Consider the following 24,977-nt stretch of genomic DNA (forward strand, 5'->3'; position numbering starts at 1 on the left):
TTATAGTCGAAACTCGTGGTAGTCAAGACGGCATAATTGACCGAAGCCTTCTGTTATCTATTCCGTGATTAAGACATACCTCTACATAATTATGGCTACTAATCGAATGTAACCGCAATCCACGAGATACATGACTCAATTGACTATGTGATTCATAACACCATATGTATGTCACAACATCCTAAGGAATCTGGGAAATTATTAAAGGAAACAGCTACGGAGGTAGGGCTGTGTTTACCAAGTGCCTAATGGTGTAATAAATAATAATAATGATATTATTATTATTTTTCATGAAATTCATGGAATCAACACTTGGTTATAAAATTTATTAACAGTTGCTTAAATAACGTTACACTATAAAACCGGAAATGAACGTCATAATTTTGACGAATTAAATTGTATTATTGAAGTGAAACTTCTTTATCGGCGTTGGAAATAAAATTACCGTCACATTTTTTCGGTTACGCGTCATATTTATCTGTTACGCGACATCTTTTTCTTGTCCCTACTACGGTTGATTCAAAGAGATTCGAAGGCATTATTAACAAATATATATAGCAACAATAACAATAATTGTAATCATTCTATTACAATTAATGAAATTCTTTAATAATCTTAGTTGTAATAAGGTAAAATGAAATAATAAAAAAGTTAAAGTTTAACGAAAAGCTTTTGATATAAAAGCTTTTATTTAACCAATTTCTGTAAAGTTGCATATAATAGATCATTTTTCGAAAAATAAGGTCATAAAGAAGTTTCACTTCTTACGTGTGTACACTAGTAGGATTTTTTTGGAATTACTATTACAACTCACAATTTGTCATAAATAAGATAAAAATAATATGTCAAAACTCTGGCAACACATCCTCAATCCTTCGTCGTAGTCCAGGATCGATAGTCGTTATTGCAACTCAGCTTACTAGTAAATAAGGTTACTATATGCTGTTAATCTTCCATCGGACGTCAAGACAAAATACCATCCGTATCAACTCGAGGTCCGTCGTTTTAAAACTGATCGTTTTTAAGTCAGTTTTTACCACCACTATGTAGAACCAGCTTCCCACTGAAGTATTTCCTATTCCTATATATATTCGACTTAGAGTCTTAAGTCTTAAGAAAAGACCTATCAATTCTTGAAAGGTCGACAACGCACTTGCGAGCCTTCTGGAAATGTGAGTGTCCATGAGCGGTGGAATTGGAACCGTTTGCCTCGTATTAAATTAAATGTTTTAAAAACTACTCCGAAGAAGCTTGAAGCTTATTTATTACATTTATTTGTGTTTCGAAATTCTAGAATATATTATAAGGCTAGCGTATGCTATGTATCTTTATATTTCCAGAAATATCTAAACATTTTAATCGGGTTGAACAATCCAAAATATAAAAGTTTTGTTCGTGACTTGTACCGAGAGTAAAAACACAAAGTGATGTCTTTATAGCTCTGATGGTGAATATAATTATGGCGCTTTTATTCCGTTTAAATTTAATCCGTTTGTTCTAAATTTGAATTATAATGAGACCGGGACAAAGGACTGTCAGTAGCATAGTCATTCTTTGTTGATAACTTTTTTTTCTATACGGCCTTTTTGTAACTCTTTCTTATAAAAGTTTATTGATTTTATCTCTTCCTTTTGAGCGTCTCACTCACCACTTCTAATGGTAGGATAAAACTAAGTGATTATTCGCAAATTTGTTAAAGCATCAAGCTTTCCAATAGTGCTTTTACTGGGTGAAAAGTAACTATCTATCTACAGAGCAGTGGTGGTTTAGTGGCGTGCAGCGTGCGACTCTCATCCCTGAAGTTGAAGGTTCAATCCCCGGCTGGACTTTTTGTTTATGTGTGTAACATTTATACGAACGATGAAAAAAGGCGAGTGAGGAGTTAATCACGAAACAGATACAGAAAAATCAGGCCAGACCTGATGTTACTAAAATGTGGGTATACAAAAACCCGTTTGTATGGTACAATATTAAAACAATTTCTTTTAATTTCGTTCTCATTTTTTCCTTTATTCTATACCGTATCTATAATACCAGACATATATGTGATAAAAAAGATCTTGATGTTCAATCACTGAATCAAATTGAAATAAAATGAAAGGAGAATTAGACCAAGACTAAACGGTACGTGCCGACCGCTAGTTCAGCTTCCTGGATCGTGATATCGGTTCAATTGTATTGACATAGTTAATTACAATTCTCGATATACTGAAATGAATGCATCCCGCCAATAAAGGCTCGTTCGATTTTTGAAATGTAAAAATATTATTTTTACAAGGTAGAAATTTAGAACACTGATTTGAATATTTCAAATATACGAAGTCAAATTAATTATGAAATTATTATTTTTTCTAAACGTACTAAAAATTATTGCGAACAAAACCAAAACTTAATCCTAGTTGGTGATGGTGGTCTTCTTAGGATACCTCCAAATTCAATAAAGATAGATCAGGTATATATGTAAATATACGCACGCAATTATATGGGAGATGTGAAGGCCCGCCCCGTGTTTAATAACAAAAAACTTTATTTTCATTGTCATTGTTTTGATTGGCGTTTAGAACAAATACAAGTGACAACGTTCGTCATTTGTTTCTAATCAGTACAGTAATTTCAGATGTTATGTCCCTATGTCGTATCATGTGTGATCGTAACCACTTTTACAAGCCGAAGTCAGAACGTTTTTAAATGGTACTATACGATGGTGCTTTGCACTTATATAAATTTGTGAACTAACCAAAAATTCAACTTATTTCTCCTAATTTAAGTACCTTACTGAAAATTGGCGGTAAGCCAACATCTTAACCCACATTACTTTAGATGTAAAAATGAATATTCTACTTAAAAATAATACGGAGAAAATATTTTTAGTAACGCATCTACTTAGAATAGAAATATTTTAATATATAACAGGGGAAAACGAGGCTATCTGATGTTAAGTGACACCGCCACCCATGGACACTCAATGCCAGAGGGCTCGCGTTGCCGGCCTTTTAAGAATTGGTACGCTCTTGAAGGTCCCAAGTCCCTAACTCTAATTCGTTGTTTTAGTCGTCTAAATCTAAGGCAACACGATATCTTGTTTAAGCTAAAAGAATTTTAAAAAATCTAGATGTTTAGCATATCTACGCCGTGGCTCATAAAACCATCTAGAGTAGTTCCAACACGCGTTTTGGCGGTGCCAATTCTATTTGAATGAACCCAAAGCGTTGAAGTTATCGTCTTGGAAAAACTTCAAAGTCCATTAAGGGAAACAAAACAACAGATGCTTCACGTTTGACCGGCTTCTAATATTTTATTCAAACGTCCCAGATTGCACGTTCGTTCCGAAGGCGGAAAGGACGTTATGTTTAATGACTGTATTCGCATTCATGCAGCCTTGCCTGTGTAAGCACTGCTTTCTACGTAGTTTATTATTCATTTTACAGAGTAATACAATAATTTCAATTTGATTTGTAACAATGTATTAGTTTAGTCACTATAAGTTCTTGCGTTTTAGATTAGATACCAACAGATACATTTGCTCCCCTCATAGTTTTATCGCGTTCTTTTATTTTTAAAATTATTACAATCTTTCATAAATATAAATGAGTGTAAAAATCAATTTATATATACGTGTGTTCATGACAACTATTTTAAATTAGTATAATTTGAAAATTAATTTAGTCTAGTTGGACGTACGGATAAAGTATATATTCTCTTTTCAACAAAGAGTAAATACAATTTGATAGAAAGAGATGAATAAGTTTACGGGAGACAAATTAAATAAAATATTGCAATTAGACCGGTTTAGTTGCTATGAATAAAAAAGTATTTTTTCACCGCAATATTATATGTATAAATATATATATCAATCATTATTTGTACCAGGTGGTGCCCAGAGTGCTGGGATCGTTAGTCGGCGGTGGGATGAGTCCAACCCAGCATCTGGAGCAGCAGCAGGCGCTGGTGAAGCAATTTGCAGAAATTCTGGAGTTTGTCTTAAAGTTCGACGAGCATAAGGTAAGTAATTAAAAAAAAAATAATGCTGGGACTTACTAAGACAGTTTGTATTCTACTAATCTGTATATACGTGGATCTTATCATCGAAGCCGATAAAACTTTCTGTTTATATAAGCCAAACATTTTAACTAAGCGTTGACAACATTCCTGAAATAACGCATATTTTGATAAATGATTCTTGGAATAACTCGAAATCCGTCAAATAACAAGCTTGCAAAGTTTCAAACAGGCATCTAATATAAAATAGCGTAGATATGATCCCATTATAATTGAGTTAATTAAAACAGTAATCATATATGAATTTTTCTATTACTAATTTATTGTGTAACTAAGGAGTTCCTGGGAGTTCCATCGCCTGGGATTCGTGTTTTTTTTATGTAAGGGGCCGTTCAAGTATTACGTAAACACGTATTTACTGCAATTTATTCCCAAACCCCCCTTCCCCTTCCTCTTGTCTGCAAAAGTAAGGAAAACGCTCATAAATAATAATACATAAACGTATTAATTTTCTGTAGGAATCCTCGAAAATGCATGTCGTCAAGCTTACACAATGTGTGGGTAATATGTGTAAAAAAGTATATAATTACTGTTGACGTAACCACCAAATAAGTAAATCAAAAATCTCTGCATGATCCACCATGCAAAGTCTCTTTGAAGGCCGAAGAGGACCTAAAGAATAATCGTAAATTTGTTAAAATGATTAGCCGTCGTTTAAATGAAGTATTTAAGACACAACTTTATAGAGAACAACACCTGAGGCAATTATGCAAATAGAATTATGGAATTTTATATGAATCAGTGGATTATCATCACAAATGTGGTTAACTGTTCAGTCTATAACAATGTTGAGTGTATGATGTTTTTAAGGTAATCGGGACAATAGTGGCCTCAGGGTAAGACTCTCATCCCTGAGTAGGTTCTAACTCCGGCTGAATAGACTTGAAGGAAGACAGTGAAATCGTTATGCCAAAAAGTCAACGGCCTGTGTGGGGCTCAGAAAGTTGATCACCTAGTTGTCTTTTAGAAAAATTGGACCCCCTCTGGGTTTTTTACTAGGGGAATGCATTTACGTACAGAGTATGAGACTCGCTAGTGTCTATGGCACACACTGCTACCATAGTGGATATGCAAGAAGCCCGTGTGTGGCCAAGAAGCCTAGGCCCCAACACTGGCAGTGGCATTTGTTTTTTTTTTAAATCACCCAACATCGAATAATTGTCTGTGGCTCGCAGCTATAATATATACCTATTGTACAGCTCGCCTTACACTTCCCATAAGCGTTGTTTATTGAATATTTCCACTCACACGATTATTAACTTACAATCGAATGCTCATGAACAGTCATAGTATATCCGTTATGAGCAAGGGGAATAATATTCCTATGTTTAACATTTAAAGTCCTGTAGTTTCTTCACCCAAAGGTCGGCCCAACTGCTGGGTTGACTGCCCTTTATGGCTGTCCCGAAGGCTCCTTTGAATGCTTCACAGTGTATAAGATTTGGAAATATTTAATTACATAACAAACTTAATATATTTTTTTATAATCTCGATTAAGCATAAAGTTATATGCTATAAGCACTCGTCCACCTTCTAGGGCTTGCCGGTTTTGTCACGCTGTTATGACTTGTGAGTATATTAAAGAATTTTTAGAAGTTCATTCAACCTATTCTAACAGCTATCGATATTACGCAAAAAAACTATACCATTCGCAGGTATTGTAATTTAGACTAAGGGTCCAGAAAAGAGTCTAAAAATTATTTTAAAAGGCCGGCAACGCACTTGCACGCCTCCTCTGGCAATGTAAGTGTCCATGGGTGGTATCACTTAACATCAGATGAGCCTCCCGCCCGTTTGCATCCTCTTAAGAAGAAAAATAAAGAATCTTATCTAAATTTATTTTAGATAAGATTCTTACTCTTAGGTATACGTTATTCTGTGAATATACAAACTCTCAAAAGGGCCATCAACCCGCTTGCGAGTCCTCTAGTAAATATTAGGAAAAGATTTTATCTATATTATCTAACACTCTGTATTAGATATACGTTTTTCTACGAATATACAAATTCGCATAAGGCCAGCTACGCACTTGCGAGCCCTTTAGTGTTTAGCAGGGCAGTATCAGACACAGATTGGATAAAAATACAAAGATTTCTATTAAATATAGTTTAAAAATTACCTAATAAATAGCGAAAATATTAGGTATTTTCGAAGTCCACCTTATATGTACAGAATATTAATTTTCATATCAGGAGGAAGTTGTTTAAATAAAGAGCAATTTATGTTAAATTATTGCCCGTAAAGTGCATAATGGCTATCGCGAATGGCACAAGGTTGGGTCAAAAGGGCCCTCAATTGATTAAATAAATCACCCATTGTCACTTGGAAGATACACAATCTTTATAAGACTATAGAAATTACAACACGTCATTTCACCTAGTTTTTTTTATAGAACAGCCTTGCCAATTAGATTAACAAATGTTAATGAAATCGATACAAAAATGAGATGTCCCACACCTAAAAGTGTTGTAGCACTGATATTTTATTTTTAACATAATTAATATTCTTGTACTCTCTACCTACCTACCTACCTACGTACTCTCTACCTACCTCTGTAGATGTTTCTTTTTTTTAAGTCTCCCATATTAGGGTTGCCTGGAAGAAATCGCTTGTTAGCGATAAGGCCGTCTGTTGCCTAATAACTTATATAACCTACTTACATTTTGTTTGTATAATTATGTATATTATGGTGACAAAGTATAATGAAATTAATAAATAAATAAATGTGCAAAATTTTAAGTGATAGCTATGACACATAATATACACATAAGGGATTGGATAACGAAATAGCAATATTTCCGTGGGTTAAAGCGCCAATTAAAACGTGCTATTTGTGTATGAACAATCTCCCATTTGGAATATAAACAGTATTGCAAAATATAATTGATTAGTCATCTATCAGGGACTCAATAAGAAAGCTAACCCAGATCTAAACCCGAATAAATGAGTCATGTTTTTGCTATATTGTCGTATTCCTGCGAGGGTGTGTATATCTGGCTTTCATAACAATTATTGCATCACTGTAATTGTCGTAGGAGTCAATTAATAATAAAATTCATATTACTGAGCTACTTAAATGATGTCTATTTATGAACTATATGGTTAGACTGAAAGTATTAAATTAATTTTGTGGTTCATAAAGGTTAATTGGAATTGCCGCCATTTCATAAAAACAAATGACAAATGCAATTTCACATTAGGTAACCAAAGAGTTTTATAATCGAAATTGAAAGAAGTTTTAAATGCCGATGTTTTCTGGCCGGTTCTAAGAGCTTATGTATGAAGAAATACTAATGACAAGCCTTATTTCCTTTAGATTTTTGTATCTGTTTTGTAAATGTTTCTAATTGGCAAGTAGACTTTTGGATTTAAGGCATGACATACAAGCAAGCGACGGGAATTGTAATAGCCTTTATTATACATACACTATATATCCCGTTAAAACAACCTTAAAATGCGCCTAACCCGGGACTAACGTAAAGTATTACAGTGTTCAGGTTAGACTTTATAACAGAGTAATGAAGGATATAAACTGCGTGTGCGCAATGTTTGTTATAGTTAGGTTTTTAATAACCTCCATATCTGTTTATTACCTGTTGATGAGTGAAATCCATTTTAGATTCAATGTTAATGGTCTAAGCGAAAATCAACAATTATCTTCAATGTTAATATGTTGTAGTCAAATATCCAAGTACTCTTATTCATTAAATAATGGTAGTTAATTTTATAACACGTATAAAAAGGGATTTTCGAAATGAATATAAAGTTGATCATACTCATGAAAAAACGATATCAATCAATAATAGATATTATGAGATTTACTAAAAATCCACTCTTTTTTCATTGGCCCATTTTAACAGACGCAATTTATGTTATATCTACCATAGTAAATACGTAACTTTCAAGTTTCCTCGTTTCAGATGAAAACACCAGCCATCCAAAACGATTTCAGCTACTACAGGCGTATCGTATCCCGAGGTAGTCTCATCAATGCAGACCTTCCGCCAGGGGAAGAACCTCACATAGGCGCAGAAGTTGCTAACAGAATGTCGTTATTCTATGCGCAAGCGACGCCGATGCTAAAGGTTCTGTCAGAAGCGACCAGCCAGTTTGTGAATGACAATCAGCAGGACTTGGAAAATACCACGGAAACATTAAGCACAATGGCCAAAGTGTGCTTGAGGATGTTGGAGAATCCGTAAGTATTTATTACTTATAGTTTAGTACTAATCTCTGCATCCTCTACATTCACCGAGTGTTCAGAGGAGCTGTTTGGATTTATAGCTGCAGCTGAGTTTCTTCATCGGACGTCGAGGGAGAATACGAAATTCCACCCGTATCACCTCGACGTCCGTCATTCCACATCTGAACAGGTATTTTTCGCCGCACCACCACTATGTGGAACGAGCTGCCCACTGAAGTATTTCCAAACCAATTCGACTTAGGGTCCGAGAAAAGAGCGTCCCAATTATTAAATGGCTGCACTCGCGAGCCCCCTGCCATTGAGAGCATCCATGGGCAGCGGTATCACTTAACATCAGGTGAGCCTCTTGCCCTGGATGACATGTTTATAGAAACATGTACCAACCTAGTCTCGAGCAGTCATAGAAGAATGTTTAGCATTTGTTTAAATAAATGCTTTATTCGCCTTGAAAGTTAGTGAAGTTGCTATATTATGATGGATGTATTTTAAATAATACAATAAATAAATGAGTTATTATTAGGCCTCAGTATCTGTTTCATGATCATTTTTCAATTTAATAGGCAAGTAGGTGATCAGCCTCCTGACACACTCGACTTTTAGGGTCTAAGCCGAGTTTCCAAACGATGTTTTCATTCACTGTTCGAGCAAATGTTGCATATAGAAAAAAATTGGTGCATAGCCGGGAATCGAAGCTTCAACCTTAGACATGAGATTCGCACGCTAAAGCCACTAGGTCAACTCTGGTCTAAATTTGTTATTCATAATATATACTAAACATTAAATTTGACTGTCTCCAATCCTCCGATAAATACAAGATACTCCCCACTGCTCTCTGTTCCCGCTACATTTCATAACGACACTTATCATTCATACTATACAGCTATACAATAAGTTGTGCTCGTAACTCTTTAAGATATCCTTAGAACACTATCAGACAATGTCGCTAATGATTTTTACACACATGCTTCATACACACACAGGTACACGCATTCTCTGTCTGTAAAACTTTGATTTGCGTTTTGATTTAAAATTTATTTTGTTTTATAGTTAAGTAAGTAGTGACTTCCTGCCTCTATCCGCTTAGCTCCGCTCCGCTCCTTCTCTATCTTCCTTTAAATTTCTACTGTACAAACATTATCTATCCCTAACTTTCGTACTAACTGATCTAAAATTTATAGTGATTCATGTGTCTTGTTTACATATGTTTGTATTGCTTTGCTTTGTTCCATTTGTTTTCTTTTATGTATTTTTGCACTTTTTACTCTAGCCTTGCTTGCCTTACGTATTTTTTTTCTTAGCTTGGTTGCCTGGAAGATATCGATAACAATAAGGCCGCCAGTTGCACTCCTTGTGATTTAATTATGTCCACTGTATTATATATCTGTATGCAACGAAGTGTTAATAAATAAATAAGTTATGAGTCTAGATAAATTTATATTCTATGTATAGCCACGGGACGTTAGTGTTCTGTATCTGTGGAAACTTAAGATTTTGTATGCCATATTTAATAATAATAAAAACAATTCGTAAACCTACCCGTGACAATATTAAAACCACGGCTTTTGCTTATAATTTAAAGTCCCACTTTGAAGCTTATTTTTGCTTATTCTTCAAGATGTAGGCCACTTTTCGAAATGAAACGACCCATTCATTGTAAAGACCAGGCAATCTGAGTTATCAAAAGAATGTTTGCATACCTGATATTACTGCGTTTTATGCTTACAATGTCTTAGAAGTATAATTTGTTTTCTTACACGGATTGAGTATAAGAGAAATAATAAAATAGCGTTCAATTTATAATGAAGTAATTTAAAAAAACGAACCAAACATACTTTAAAAAAAGTACCTGTCAACGAAACGAAAAAATGTTTACCTATATATATAAATGTCACAAACTTACACTTACATCTCAAACACTAGTGAACACTTTCCTAAGTTGCAATGTACTTTAATCAAAGTTTTCAACCCGTTTTTTAATTTATTATTAGATTTAGAAATCACCCTGATCTTATTTTTAGATTTTTACTTGAAGCCAATAAATATCTAGTATTCAAAAGTCGCTTCCTGCCTACGCCTATCTGTATAACTAAGCTGATTTATATGTACAGTAATTAAACAAAGATTGGACAAACAAAAACTTATCGTCTTTTTAACCGACTTCGAAAATGTACAAGGTTTCTCAAAAATCCTAAATATTGATTTATGTGACTTTGTCGTGAACCCATTTTGATGATTATTTTTTGGAAATACCATGATAAGGGAATCTGGTGATAGCATTCCAGAGAAAGCTAGGGAAGCATCGAAAATCGGTTCAAAATCAAAAAAATATTAAATGATTCCTTCGAATAGTCGCTTTTTTTTTATGAGCCGGGAAATGTATATTAATATATTATGATTAGTTGAAGTCATATAATAACTAGTCCTTATAAAGATTAAAGCTATGTTAAGCAGGATACACGTATCCTTCGATAAATAAAAGTCAGCATTGGGTTACGCATTCGTGGTCATATTGTTATTGGCACAAGGGCATATTTATTGTGTTACACAATATCAGGTTTCCAAACGTTGATGACAAATGTTTTGCGTCAACATATCTGTTACTTTTTCGCTACACTATGTAAAACACACAAAACGCCCTGAATTTGAATGTTCAGATAGAGTGTTTCTACAAAAAGTAGATTACAAATTATAGGTTTTTTGTTGTTTTTTTTAATATTTTATGCTCTGTTTTCTGTCTGTTGTTTTTCTGATTTCCTTTCTATATTTCGCACATACTTGTTGTAGATGCACATGCATGTTCTGTTTGTGTAATGTTTTCTCTGTCTGTATTATTAGTGTGCCTTATTAAAAAACATTGGCGTTACAATGCTTGGTCTCGGCTTTAGATTTCTGTAACGTTTTATATTTTTTTCATTATGATCCAGTAGTATGTAGTATGTGCCTGTCTCATGGCGTCATGCATTATTAGTCTTAGGCAGTGTTTCCCATCGTAGGACCCACACCGCACGAGGAGGCAATTTGACTGTTGCAAATATACAAAAATTTATTAAAATTATTTGGAATTTGCATTTCAGATTTTCATTATGTTTAAGAATTTACTTAATGTGTTTCATTAACAATTTTCTAGTAATTTCTTTTAAAAATCTATCATTGAAGTAAACAATTTAATGTTAAAAATCATGTAAGTTAAATGAGAACACTAATGCGACACACAGGTCTAAGTCATACCGGTTTTCCTCACAATGTTTTTAAAGAAAGAAATGTTAATTATGCGAATATACCACAATCTATTGCATACGTTAACGAACAGACGTAAACGCAAGCGATTGGTATTGTATATTAAGACATAACTAGTGTTATTTGCATTGGTCTCTCAAGTACAGACTCTCTTTAGTAATAAGAGTAAGTAAGAGTTTCATTAAAGCTTTTAAGCAAAGGACAATAGTGCATTTTAAAAGAAGATAACGTGACAAAACGTTATCAACTTTTTACTTCCTTTAATTTTGGACTCGTTAAGCCAGTGTAGTGTGTTTATTTTAGGTTCTTTAGTTTTTCATGTCCGCTATGTAGCGAGGGTGCACCTTATCAACCAATCAACTTGCCCAACCCTTTCGTAAATGTTTACCAACCCTAATTAGTTAAGTGCTGTCAAGTTTGTTGATTGCAAAGATCGTTCAACGCTCCACTTAGCGATTGTAATCCCTTTATAATACGTTACCTATTTTTACTATAGATTATATATACAGTTGAGAAAGCTGGACGAAACAAAAGTAATCTAATACTAAGGAAATTAGCTGTAATGAGCTGTGAATACATAGATCTCAAAAAATACCGACTTTGATCGATCTTGGACTGTTACCTAAATATGTAATGTTTTAAACTAATTAATGACATTTCGTTACCGATATGGTTGTGGACATACCAATTACATGCTCGGAAGTCTAAATAGATTATTATGTTTAAATGTTATCTACATGACGCTATGCCACCAGAGATAACGTTTCTTGCTAGAAAAAGGGGGACTAGACACTCTCTTGTAGTGTAACTTCTCAGCCTTGAATCTATCCGATCGCGTGGATGGTAAAAAGGCTCTTAATAAAAATAACATACGTACAAGTCCATTTCTAAAGTTAATTAAAAAGTTACGTTGTTTTCTTCCTCTGGTGCCTCTACATCACTGGAGGTTCGCCGTCAGTGGCTTGCAGCGTGTCTTGCCCTATGCCAGATGCAGCAACTCCGTAGTCCACTCCTTAACATTGCTAACCATGATTTTAATTTATTGAAGGAGGATGTACGCAACTGTCTGTTTTTTAATATTCTGACTTAAGTTTTTTCATTAAAAAGTTACATATGACATTAAAATTCTTAAAATGAAAGCTAGATGAGGGTCCTAAAAGAACTGCTGTTCGCGATTATCCTTCCAAATTGTTTAGCGTTTCCGGCCTCGTGGGTAGTACGATATATCATTAGGACACGTGACGTCACACCAACTTCCTTATCAAAACCTATTCGGGAGATACAGGAGCCAATTAATATCATGCAAATATAGTCTCTTTGTATGTGTGATAAAATTGATTTTCGCATGATATGATTATGTATTTCGTAATCGGCTCGCGCCATTGAAAGTGACAATAGGCTACACGCCTTGAATGACAATAACATTGCTTTTAATCGAAATTTTGTATCACTTTAATTATACAAGTTGATGATTGGCCATCTTCAACGAAGAGCGATTCGAATCGTTGACGTTAAGTCACTTTTCGAACGGCTTGATCTCTTGGCGTTGCGTAAGGATTTGGATCTCTTCAACTTTAACCCATTTAGGAAAGTGTTCGGATGGATAACTGTAGCTAAGAATTTTCACCTCGACGGCCGTCGTTCCATAAGGAAACTCTTTTTAAGGCACTTTTTGTCGTGCACCACCACTATGTGGTACCAGCTGTCCACTGAAGTATTTCCGAATCAATTCGACTTAGGGTTACATAAGAGTTACTGTGAGTGTCCATGGGCATCGGTATCACTTAACCTCTGATGAGCCTCGACACAGTTTTCCTCCTTTACTATAAAAAAAACCAACGTAGAGTGTTTAGTTTATTGTAGGATATTTCATATCGACTATTTCATATAAAATACCTAAGATATTTAAAAAATATATGTGCTTATATTCGTTTGTAGAAAACTAACGGCTCGTAATAATAACGAATAGCATCACAAATATAGAACCCAGACATTAGACTGAAGTCAATAACTTCATCAGAAAATTCTTTAAATATAATACATCATTGGATCTAATTCGCATCTATATATTTTCAGCATATTAACGATTTATATATATATACGTCTAGGTATATTATAGACATATTGTCAAAATTCTATAATAACGTAGAAAATTGGACAAATTATATCGCTTTCCCATAAAACGTTATTTAGGAGGGTACGGTGCGCATACTGAAGTTTAAGCGAAGCTTTTCTGATACTGAAAAGCTTTTAATGTTATTATCGTTAATGTTTTACAAATTTTGGGCAATCGAATAATTTGGGCCTGTAGTTACATATATATTTGTATAACATTTTGCCAGTTTAGTAAGTACAATAGTTTATTTAGAATAACTTTCAACGTCATTTATAATTTGTTACCGTTAGGCAAACGTGTTGAGACACTAAATTGATATGTTGCAATGAAATATAGTTAACCTGGTTCGAACATATTTGGAACGTACATAAAACATGTACAGTTAGCTGCTTCCTAGATTTTAACATGACGGTTACAGGGAATTTCGTAAATAAATAAATTGTTAGGGCTACCACGTCTAGGTTAAATTCATTGCTCAGAGATTGTATCAAGTCTATTGCTAGATTAATCTTCACACATTTGTAGCCAGTCTTCTTATACCATCACGATCTATGCTGTGCATGGAATAAAAAATAAAATCAATCAATGGCGCTACAACCTTTTTAGGTCTGGGTCTCAGATTTATGTATCTGTTCCATGATCATTTGTTAATTGAATAGGGAAGTAGGTGATCAGCCTTCCGTGCCTGACGCACGCCGTCGACTTTTTGGGTCTAAGGCAAGACGGTTTCCTCACAATGTTTTCTTTCACCGTTCGAGCTAATGTTAAATGCGTACATAGAAAGAAAATCCATTGGTGCATAGCCAGGGCTCGAACCTACGACCTCAAGGATGACAGTCGCACGCTGAAGCTACTAGGCCCACACTGCTCATTGTACTGCGGTCGCAATGCATGAAACAGTTGAGAACAATAGAAGTGTGACAATCCTAGATTTTGATATTTAATTTAAACGTGACATTGGTTTCAGTACATAATTTGACCGACTGCATCTATGTAGTCCGTTATATCAGTTAAGAAAGTCAGGTGTTTCGCAGTTTCATAGATTAGCATTGGTCTTTATGTATTCTCCTTTTGTCATGCTTTAGATATGCATTCTCTGTAATGTTCGTTGGAAAACAAAAGACTCTTAAGAAATCTAAAAGAAAATGTCGAGGCTTAATCATCATAAAATAGAAAATAAGTAATCATTTTAATATAATAAGTTTAATATTTTATTTTAATCTACGCTGCGTTGAGTAAAGTTATTTATTTTTGTTTTCCTATACTAAAATATTTCTATATATTCCTGGTAACCCTAATTCTCGAATATAGTTTAGCTCACGATTTACGACCCAGTAAAACTCGGTGGCTGCTACGTAATTGTATACAAACCTACTTACGACGTTTTAGTTTATTGACAATAGGAGTTACACGATACTTCTTCCGTGATCTTCTGTGCTTGTTGTTCAAGCAAGTGACTTTCTGTGCTACCCGTAATTAAGGCAATTGCCTTTATTTATCAAGAGATTTTAGATCAACGGCCTTTCGTGTCTTTCTACCTAAGTCACTATAAAAAAAAAATTAATATGTTAAACGGTTCATAACGGCATCAGTATCATATATCGAATGTATTATTCCTATCACCTTGTGTCAGCATGCAAATTACACATAACAAACTATTGGTTTACTAAAGCTACTTTCAAAATACTTATTGCGCTGGCGCAGCGTCTTAAAAGCGAATGGAGGAGCTTATCAATTCGACGTGTAGTTTTTTAGTTTATGTGCTTTTTTTTTATTTCAGGAAACTAGTAGCACAGTTTAGCCGCGAAGAAACATCACTACTCGTTCTTCGCGTGATGGTGGGTTTGATAATTCTCTACGACTGGGTACATCCCTCGGGCGCCTTCTGTCGTTCCTCTTCAGTGGATGTTAAAGGATGTGTCAAATTCCTCCAACAGCAGCCGCCTCCCAAAGCGGAACCTTTGTTGAACGCCCTGAGATATACCACCAAGCACCTGAACAGCCAGTCGACGCCAAGGAATATTCGGGCTTTGCTAGCCGCGTGAGGACAGCATTCGAGCTTTGCATGTTGCTGTGGGGAATGATGTGACAATAATTCATGGGGATTTCTCGTTGGCATTTTATTTGCGTAGCGTCGTTTGAGTACCAGAAAATTTACGGTTTCATTCAGAGTCGAAACTAAGCGCGAACTGTGACGTCATGAAATTCAATACGTTTTTGACACACGGGAGTTGAAGCTAGCGCTGTCTCGACTCTTTCTGTTTGTAGCCCCAATTCTCTGATGATCAGTTTTGCGGTCTTAAATCGTTAAATCGGTTGACACTCTGCTAAATTATATTTGCGTGTTTGATTTCATTAAAGTTCCTTGAAGAGCGATTGAGTTTCAACCGATTTGCAAATTAATGTTAGTGTAAGATTTGGAAAGGGGGTTATTCATAAAATTCAATTAAAATATTGTGAATAACCTCGTTGAAAGTTGTTTTAAAGGATTACATGTCCTTCTTTTCCTGCTTCTTCGTGATATTGACATATTGAAACTATTTAATTTTGCGATTATGGACTGCCAAGCCCATAAATGTACTGAGAGTTTGGGATTTCCAATTTTGGCAGCCGGCATTTATCTATTAACATAGCGTATATTGTTGCACAAATTAGTAAACTTTAGACGAAGCTTCAAAAGCTAATATATTTTTTGAGAAATCATTCCCTCCCCCACTCAAATGCAAGGTTACTTCACAACTCGTACAGAATTTATATAATAGTCGCTAACTGTTAGGATTAAGATACTAAAGTCTATTGGAGTAGGTGAGAGTATTAACTATGTTAAGGAATAATAATTATCTTTTAATTGGTTACCACAAATATTGTGCAATATTGTCCCAGTGAACCTTCCTGAACGAGTCCTCTATGGGACATGAAAAGGACTTGACTGTGCTGCAGTTACGAAACTTATTTGTGCGACCATACTTCCCTTAAGTTTATCTACTTGTTAAATTATCTGGTTAGATGTATTTATAATATCATGGTATGGTAAAATAATGGATGAAATATTTTTGGTAACCCAACGAATTATAACTAACATGTAAACGTAAGGTAACAATTTAAAACACGGGATTGCTCCCTACCACTAAGGGAACGTTCAAGTATTATGTCACGCAATTTTTGGAGATTCTTAACACAATCCCCCCCCCCCCCCCCCAAGAAACGCGCCGTAACGTTTCTGTTTAAATAGTAGTAGTAGTAAAACGTTTCGTGACCAACTTCAGTGACTCTTTAAACATAAAACTTACCATTGTGTGTGTAAGGTACTGGAAAGTTGAAAATATATTAACAATAACGCGTAATTCAATCCCCGCCCCGCATCGTAACGTTTTGCAAGAGCCCCTCCCCCGCCCCTTCCCCCAAATTCGTTACGTAATACTTGAACGCTCCCTAATCTGGACCGTATACCCTAGTCGAAGTATAGTAGTAAATATTTCCAAAATATCGTATAGTGCACTGCCTCAAACTGTTTTTAAATTTTGTAGTACGGTTTGATACATTTTTACAATATATTTTACGCTATATATTATTGGTAAGCCGAATACGCTCAATTTATCTGGTCAAAGTACATGATTCATAAATTCTAAAACAAGTAATTTAATCTTTACCAAATTAACCTTGAATTTGAAATTAAACTTGATTAGGTCACAAGTAAAGATAGCTATATGATTACACTATTGGAATTATTATTGTGAAAGTATAGTGTTTCTAGATTTTTGTTTTGAATGAGGCTGAACCAGTCTAGTCTTCCATTTCATTCTCTAATACACTAAAGCAAAGCAGTTTTTAACCCAACTCAGTAATAATTATAATTTTCATTAATCTTTGATTACATAAGATTGTAATGGGTATGTATTGAATATTACGTAGTTATTAGATAATTGCACAAATAGCACATTAATGTTATTTAATCATGTAGTTATTTTGTCATAATTCTGATGTTCAAAAACCCTTCAAATTGTATACTTTACTAGAAAGACCGCTTCGGTCTCTCATATGAAAAAATATAATTTAATTTTTGAACAACAGAACTACTATAATCTTGTTGAATTTAGAAATGTGCATATTGCACAAATTGAATAAATGTGTCACTGCCCAATTGATAATATTGTATTTGACGTTTTTCTCAGAACAAAATTTAATAAAATATATAAGAACTCATTTAATGAAATATTTGATGTTAAGATTATTTGTCTGTTAGGTGTTCCTCCTATACTGTAGCGATTAAAGTTGAAAAGCATTTATTACTTTGGCAATACTCATCTTTAATCATAGTTATTGTATGTAGTTAGTATTCAACTGTTAGTAGCTAATGTAAAATTTATATAGATTTATTTGAAAATTTTATTAATCATCTTACATGAGAATTTTACTATGTTAATTCTACTTAATATTGTCTATTTAAAGCGCACTATCTATTACTTAATTATACAAACTTGTGATAGTATATTGAATTGCAAATTGTTAATTTTTAAACTATATTTCATATTGACTACTAGAAAAATATTGCTGCTTTCATTGGTTTCACTTAGAACTAATTTTTAAGGGTTTCATTTATTTATTATATAGTAAAAACACCAAAGTTATAAATAATAAACATAATAGTAACTTAAACTAATTTTATTTAAACCTTCTCACAATTTCTTGGCTAATAATGACAACTTAAAATGTTAGCTGGTCGTGGTTTAAGTATAAGTTTACCAGTTTCATCACAGGACATATTGAAATCATTAAGAACAGATCGGGTACGTGCTGTGATGATGCTAGGTGCAATCACCTTCCGGTGTACCCCCACAATGAAGAGTAGCACTGAAAATAAGTAACAATCTTATCTATATATATTCAAATCTACTGGAAACATATCAAAATTAATTGAACTATCAACTCAGTCTTCAAAGCCTGCTTATAATTTTGAACAAAATTCTAGTAAAGATCAATACAGCCGAATTATCCAAACAATATGTTAAAGTAGCAATTTTAATATCAAGTTATTATTTTTAACAAGGATAAATTTCTTATATATTTATACAGGTTCTTTAAAAAAAATTTTTTTTGTTAATTAACATAAATATTCTTACATAACAAAGTTGAGGTGACTGTAAAGAAGGGATGGTTCCATAGTGACTGTGTGAGAGACACAACAGGAGTGAGTGGATCCGTAAGCCAGTGCCAAGCTGCTATTGCTGTGCATAATGACACCACTGCTAATACAACTAAAAATATTTTTAAAAGTTTAATTATCTCTGTGGTTCAATGTGTAATGTATATGGCCTTTCATCTATACATAGAGAGTTATGACTCTTGGTGATACAATATTTAATTTTCTTGTTAAGTTCAGAACCTATTTCACTCCACACAAAAATTGAACACATTGGCCTATACATAGAGGGTTCCGACTCTTGGTGATACAATATTTAATTTTATTGTTAAGTTCAGCACTTATTTTACACTCCACATAAAAATTAAACACATAGACACATGTACAGAAAAACAATGCAGTGTTGTTATGAACTATATTTTAGCAGTATTTGTAACAATAGTAACTTACTTCTCCATCTCGTAGTAGCAGGTTGCAAACAAGCTATTACTTCTGTTAATCTTCTCTCAAAAGCCTTTAGATCTACAACAATGTTGTAAGAATATCAAAATTTATTTGCGAGTTAAATTTATTATAAAATATAACACAAGATAGGTACTTGGGAAGAGATCCGTACTTGTTCTTATAGGACAATTTTTTTTTTTCTATATACAACATCCTTGTGTTTCCAGTTTTGAAGAATTTATAGGTGTGTAATTATATGATAATGGAAATTAGTAGAACATAAATATAATATTCATATTACGTTGGATTGCTTAAATTAAGGAATTAGTTTAGCTAGACCTACCATCACATGCTGTTTGTTCTAATGACATCGCTATTTAGATCTTATTCATAACAATATTAAAATTACTTCAACTAAATATTGAAATTTCTTATGTATAACACTGATTTAAGACCATGACTTAATTTAATTTGAATGTTATGTGTTTTAATCACAAAATTACTTTTAAGTTCCGTCAACAGATCAAGTAGATGAAAAGTAAAATACGATATACATATGATATGACATTTGACACTGACAGATGCATCGGTGTATTTGTGGATTTTAAAGAGAAAGATCGATATCTTTTTAAATATATAAAATAAACAATTTAAAATTATAATATTTTTATTCATAAATAAATAATAATTGAACGTATTTAACAAATGTCGATTGTAATTAAAGATGGTCTCGGAATTCTGTGTTCTGACTACTGACAGTTTACACCCCGACTTATATTATATGTACGTCTAACCTGTAATTTGAATTTGGAAAATAACAACAAATCAAGGTAAGTAATTAAAACATTATGTGTAAAGCATTTATCAATAAATAAAACATTACAACAACAAACAACATAACATGTAATAAAAGATTTTATTTATAAAGTATTAAACAGTCGGTACTAGCAAGTAGCATATAAACGGTACAAAGTCCAAATTCCTATCGATATAACTTGTTGATACTTAGTTATCTAGAGCTTAAAAACTAACTAGAACTGGAATATTTCTGTTAAGGTTTCTTCGTCAGAAAATTCATAATTAAACAATCAACGCAGCTAAAAAAAAGTTCGCACAGTGGAACTGGTTTATTAAAAAAACTATAAAATTTCAGTTAAGTTTTTTTGTTATAAATTTCAAAATTCATAAAATATCAAGGTATTTGAAACTATGTTCCATGCCTGCTGACTTTATTGATAACAATAAAAGGGTTTGTTTATTGGTGTTAAGATATACCATGTAAACTCCATGTAAGATCCCTCGATTTAACGAGGAATTCCCTAAAATCGATCAGTCAATCAGCGTCAATCAATCAATTGGCTTTGGTTGGGTTACCTTGTCTTCCATTCAATAATACACTCTGCATTACACCCATTTTCAATTACAAAAAGAATTGAGTAATGGAGTACTTTTTAAGTTGCTAAAGTTAGTAAGAACTGCTCAGAAAGTATATCAGACATTATAGTGTATAAATTTTATGTAACATCTTGACTTTGATGGGTTTGCCTTGTTTTCATTCTAATTAACATTTTTTTTTATAACTACTTTATATGACCCTAGAAATGGCACAGTTAAACAATGCTATATATAATGTTTGTACTGTAGGTTTAGCATGTGTTGTGTAAAAAATATGGTCTTGACCTAGAAACAAAAATAATTATTTAATAATATAAAGCACATTATCTTGCAGTCAAAACAATGATTAGCCTAAAACAAGCCATAAGATGTATGAAAAGAATGACTCCCAATATCCGGGCAATGTCAAGTCAAAACCTTGTAAACCTGAGTGCAGATAAGGACAATGATGAAATTGCTATTGTTACAATGCAAAGACCTCCAGTAAATAGCCTGAATCTAGAATTACTTCAAGCACTTAGTAAGTCGCTTGATGAGATAGCAAAAAGTGGCTTTAGAGCTATGATTTTGACTTCTGTAAGTATTTATATAATGTGGCCTGTAGTCTCACCTATGTTCATTAGGTTGAAATGTGATGTTACATAGCGTCTTAATTAAATTTATCTATTCAATGCAGTATCTGACACAAAAATAATAACTACATGAACTATTATTTAAAAAGGTATTCCCTATGATATTTTATAGGTGATGTTATGTGTGTTGTAACTATATTATTAAGTATTTTTTAGGCTTCACCAACAGTATTTTCAGCAGGTATAGACATAATGGAGATGTATAAACCAGATATGAAGAGAGCTGAACAATTTTGGTCAACTTTACAAGATGTTTGGCTAAAGTTATTTGAATCTAAACTTATAACTGCAGCAGCCGTCAATGTAAGTAAAAAATACAATTAATTAAAAAAATTAAACTAACTAACCAAAAGCTTCTAAGCATTACAAAATCCAAACAAAAAAGATTTTTCAGAATCTCACAATTTAAATTAGCCCTGCTATACAACTCACTATATACAACATAGAAAAAACTTTATGGCATTCTTTTTCATTTTGGCATTTCCTTTTTCACACACAAGATTAAATCACAAATAAGTCAATGTCTCTTGTAAAAATGGTCAATGGAAACTATCCATTATATTTTTACCACATACAATATGTTGTTTGTTGTAAAAACGAATAATCAAACAAATATTCAAATATTGCAAATCATTTCAAGATAGTTGAACCCTCCTAATTAGTCTTCTTAAAAAATTCTAACTAGTCTGGCCATAAATACTGTTACAAAAAACTTTTATTTTTTAATTATTTTGAATTTGGAACACGTATATTATTTTAAAACTTCTATCGATTTTGCACCATTTCATTTTTACATATTATTCGGGCGGCCGCGTGCTGTTCAAACTACAACTGCTGTACTAGCCAGAATTCGTCGAAACCCCATCAGGAAACAAAAAATCTTATCGCGAAAAATTCCCGCTAGGACTCTGTCTTGTATTATAAAACAAGACCTGAAGCTCGGTGCTTATCGTAGATTAAAGAGAGTGGCTCGATTAAAACGCCTTCTGTCGCGATACTCAGGTGAAAAACACAGGAATATCCTCTTTACCGATGAAACATTTTTCACAATTGAAGAATATGAAAAATATATTTCAAAATGATAAAGTGTACGCTCAGAGTTCTAAAGAAGCTGCTCAAGTGGTCGGAAAGGTACAACGTAGTCATGATCCTGCGTCAGAGATGGTTTGGTGGGGCGTGTCTTATCAAGGAGTCACAAAACTAAATTTATGTGAAAAACTATTGAAAACTTCAGCCAAATTGTATTAAGATACAGTCTTGGATCATGTGAGACGTCTCAGCAATACACTTTATAAAAATATTCCGTGGACTTTCCAGCAGGATTCTGCACCTGGTCACACGAACTAACCAAGCCTGTCTTGAAACCAACGTCCCGGTCTTTATAAGAGCTAAAGACTAGCCCTCATTTATCTATTAGACTGCAAATTATGGTAAGTTTTAGAAGACATGGCCTGCTCTAAACGATACGGCGACATTGAGTCTCTTAAACAATCTTTGAAGCAAGCGAAGTGGCGAAATTTTCCTTGGAAACAGTGCGTAAATCCATAGATTTGTGGCCAAACAGATTAAAGGCCAGAGGTGCCCATTTCGAATAGAATATGTATTTTTTTGCTGAGGCTTTAACATATTTTAATAATACAGTCAAAATCTGTTATAATGACATCGAAGGGTCTACTCATATTTGGTCATAAATATGAGTAGAGTCGCTGGCCGATGGCATTGTTATTAAGTACCTAATACAATAGAATTCAGCCGGGACCTTTGATGAATATAAACTCGATGTTGTTCTAAACGATTTGACTGTATTACATTATTTCATCAAAAAATGCATTTTCATTTGTAACTGAACTTATGGCTGGACTAGGTATATAAATTTTCTTCCACAACCAAACAAAAGAATTACACTTCCGCTTACAGGGACATTCACCTGCTGGGGGGTGTTTACTAGCCATGTCCTGTGAATATCGGGCTATGGTGTCAGGTAAATACACCATAGGGTTGAACGAAACTGCTCTAGGTATTGTCGCTCCGAGATGGTTTATGGACTCTATGTTGAATACTATTCCTCAGAGAGAGGCTGAAATAGCACTGACTACAGGCAAACTGTTCTCGGTAGAAGAAGCATTAAAGGTTCGTAGAATATTAGTGTACAATATAATTATAAACACAGAATAACTAAAAAAAAACAAATTTAGTCTATTGCAAACGGTCGCTAGAATCAGCCAGAGTCGTACGCGCTGCTTTTATAGGCATAAAACCGGTTTGCCCTCAATCCAGCGCGCGTAAGAGTTTATCAGCTTATTATTTATATAGAATATAATGTAAATAATAAAAGGGGAGAAGAAAAAGGAATTGTGATATTATTTGTGCAAACACTTATGCAACAAACTTAATTTATGCAACAATTGCGTAAAAAAGAAAGATATAAAGCTAATGTTTATTAGTCCTGAGTTTGACTCGTGAATGTAAGCTGTGAAGGCGAACAGAATATTAACATTTAGGTTTTAAAAATTTTTTTTCTTAGGTTGGACTTATAGACGAGGCGGCAAAAGATAAAGATGACGCAATCAAAAAGTGTAAAGGTTTTATAGCAAAGTTTGACAACATCCCACCCTTGGCCCGAGCGGTAACTAAGCAAAAATTTAGGGATTCATCAACCCAGTGGCTCAAAAATAACAAAAAAGCCGATTTAGAAGAATTCTTAACTCATCTAAAAGTACCTCAGGTTCAACAGTCGTTGGAAATGTACATTCATATGTTGAAAGCGAAGTCCAACAAATCATAAAACCAGCCTCACTTGTTACCGCCAATAAATTTTACTTTTGACAGTTGACATCTCCTCTATGACATATATACATCCCTGTGGACATAAATTTAAAACTAGTGTTTTAAACAGTGAATATTTGCATATGTATTTTTCGATCAGTGTAATTTTATATCAGTATACTTTTATATTTATAAATAAATGTTTTATTCGTGACATTGTTACCAAATAAATAAAAAATAAGTTTTAAAATATGTTTGATTTGATTAATAATGCGATTAAACTTGACATTTCAGACCAAATAAGCAACTAAATAAGTTTATACCTTACAGTAGTTCAACGTATTTACCATATGAAGTGATAGGCTGACTATTTATAATTTAGGCGATAATTTTAACACCCCCATATGCATAATGCAAAAGTAAACCAATTTCGAGTTTTCATTTAAAAAAGGTACAGCAACACTCCTTTCAGGATTTTACCTCTTTGTGAATAACTGTAGACAAATACTGCCCATATACTACAGAATTCTGTATATATAATGTCTGCTTCCTTTATTTTTCAGTTTCCGTGCATTCATTTCTTAGTTGTCATGCATTGTTTGAGACCTAAGGAAAAAGCTATGTTGTTAAAGTATATGCAAGCCATCTTTCAAACGTTTTTAGAGAAAAAAAACATTGAAATAATATCATTTTTCGTCTTGCTTTTTTAGATTTGTACCCTTAAGTTTCTTAATACTCATAAAAAACTAGTGTTTAATCGTCTTTCTAAATCAGTAAAAAATTGATTTAATTTGATACTTTAAAAAAAATGTTTGATGTGTCATTTTTAATTTATTTTGAAACTCAAAAATGGATTACTTATGCATAACACATATGTGACAATTATGTCAAATAGACACCCCTATCACCTCCTAAGTACGTCAAATTACCTATATCCCTATTTATTATATAATTTTTTTAAACCCTAGGCAAATAATTTTACGA

The 24,977-nt window shown here is 33.4% G+C and overlaps 3 protein-coding genes across 4 annotated transcripts in view; 2 read left to right on the forward strand and 1 right to left on the reverse strand.

The window, feature by feature from the left end:
• LOC123714832 (CYFIP-related Rac1 interactor A) overlaps positions 1–18,229 on the forward strand; it is a 33,540-nt gene extending 15,311 nt beyond the window's left edge. Inside the window, exons 2-4 of the mRNA XM_045669406.1 lie at positions 3,871–4,002; positions 7,980–8,257; positions 15,397–18,229. Of these exons, the coding sequence (XP_045525362.1) occupies positions 3,871–4,002; positions 7,980–8,257; positions 15,397–15,661 (675 nt within the window). The 3' untranslated portion in view covers positions 15,662–18,229. The remainder of the gene's footprint in view (positions 1–3,870; positions 4,003–7,979; positions 8,258–15,396) is intronic.
• On the forward strand, positions 8,149–24,188 carry LOC123714833 (enoyl-CoA delta isomerase 1, mitochondrial-like). Of its 2 annotated transcripts, none has more exons than XM_045669408.1 (5): positions 8,149–8,257; positions 20,930–21,171; positions 21,384–21,530; positions 23,145–23,357; positions 23,752–24,188. In XM_045669408.1, exons 2-5 carry the CDS (start codon positions 20,938–20,940, stop codon positions 24,010–24,012), a joined length of 855 nt encoding a protein of 284 aa, XP_045525364.1. In that variant the 5' UTR covers positions 8,149–8,257; positions 20,930–20,937; the 3' UTR covers positions 24,013–24,188. The 2 variants fall into 2 exon arrangements, with proteins under 2 accessions (XP_045525364.1, XP_045525363.1); XM_045669407.1 differs by lacking the exon at positions 8,149–8,257 and adding an exon at positions 19,881–20,030.
• Positions 18,263–19,734, reverse strand: LOC123714834 (nuclear envelope phosphatase-regulatory subunit 1). Its single transcript, XM_045669409.1, has 4 exons — positions 19,544–19,734; positions 19,207–19,278; positions 18,737–18,871; positions 18,263–18,467 (listed from the first exon to the last, which is right to left on the reverse strand). Exons 1-4 carry the CDS (start codon positions 19,569–19,571, stop codon positions 18,307–18,309), a joined length of 396 nt encoding a protein of 131 aa, XP_045525365.1. The 5' UTR covers positions 19,572–19,734; the 3' UTR covers positions 18,263–18,306.
• Positions 24,189–24,977: the final 789 nt, after the last annotated feature.

The sequence above is a fragment of the Pieris brassicae genome, chromosome 10 (assembly GCF_905147105.1).
Source record: "Pieris brassicae chromosome 10, ilPieBrab1.1, whole genome shotgun sequence".
Classification (NCBI taxonomy): Eukaryota; Metazoa; Arthropoda; class Insecta; order Lepidoptera; family Pieridae; genus Pieris; species Pieris brassicae.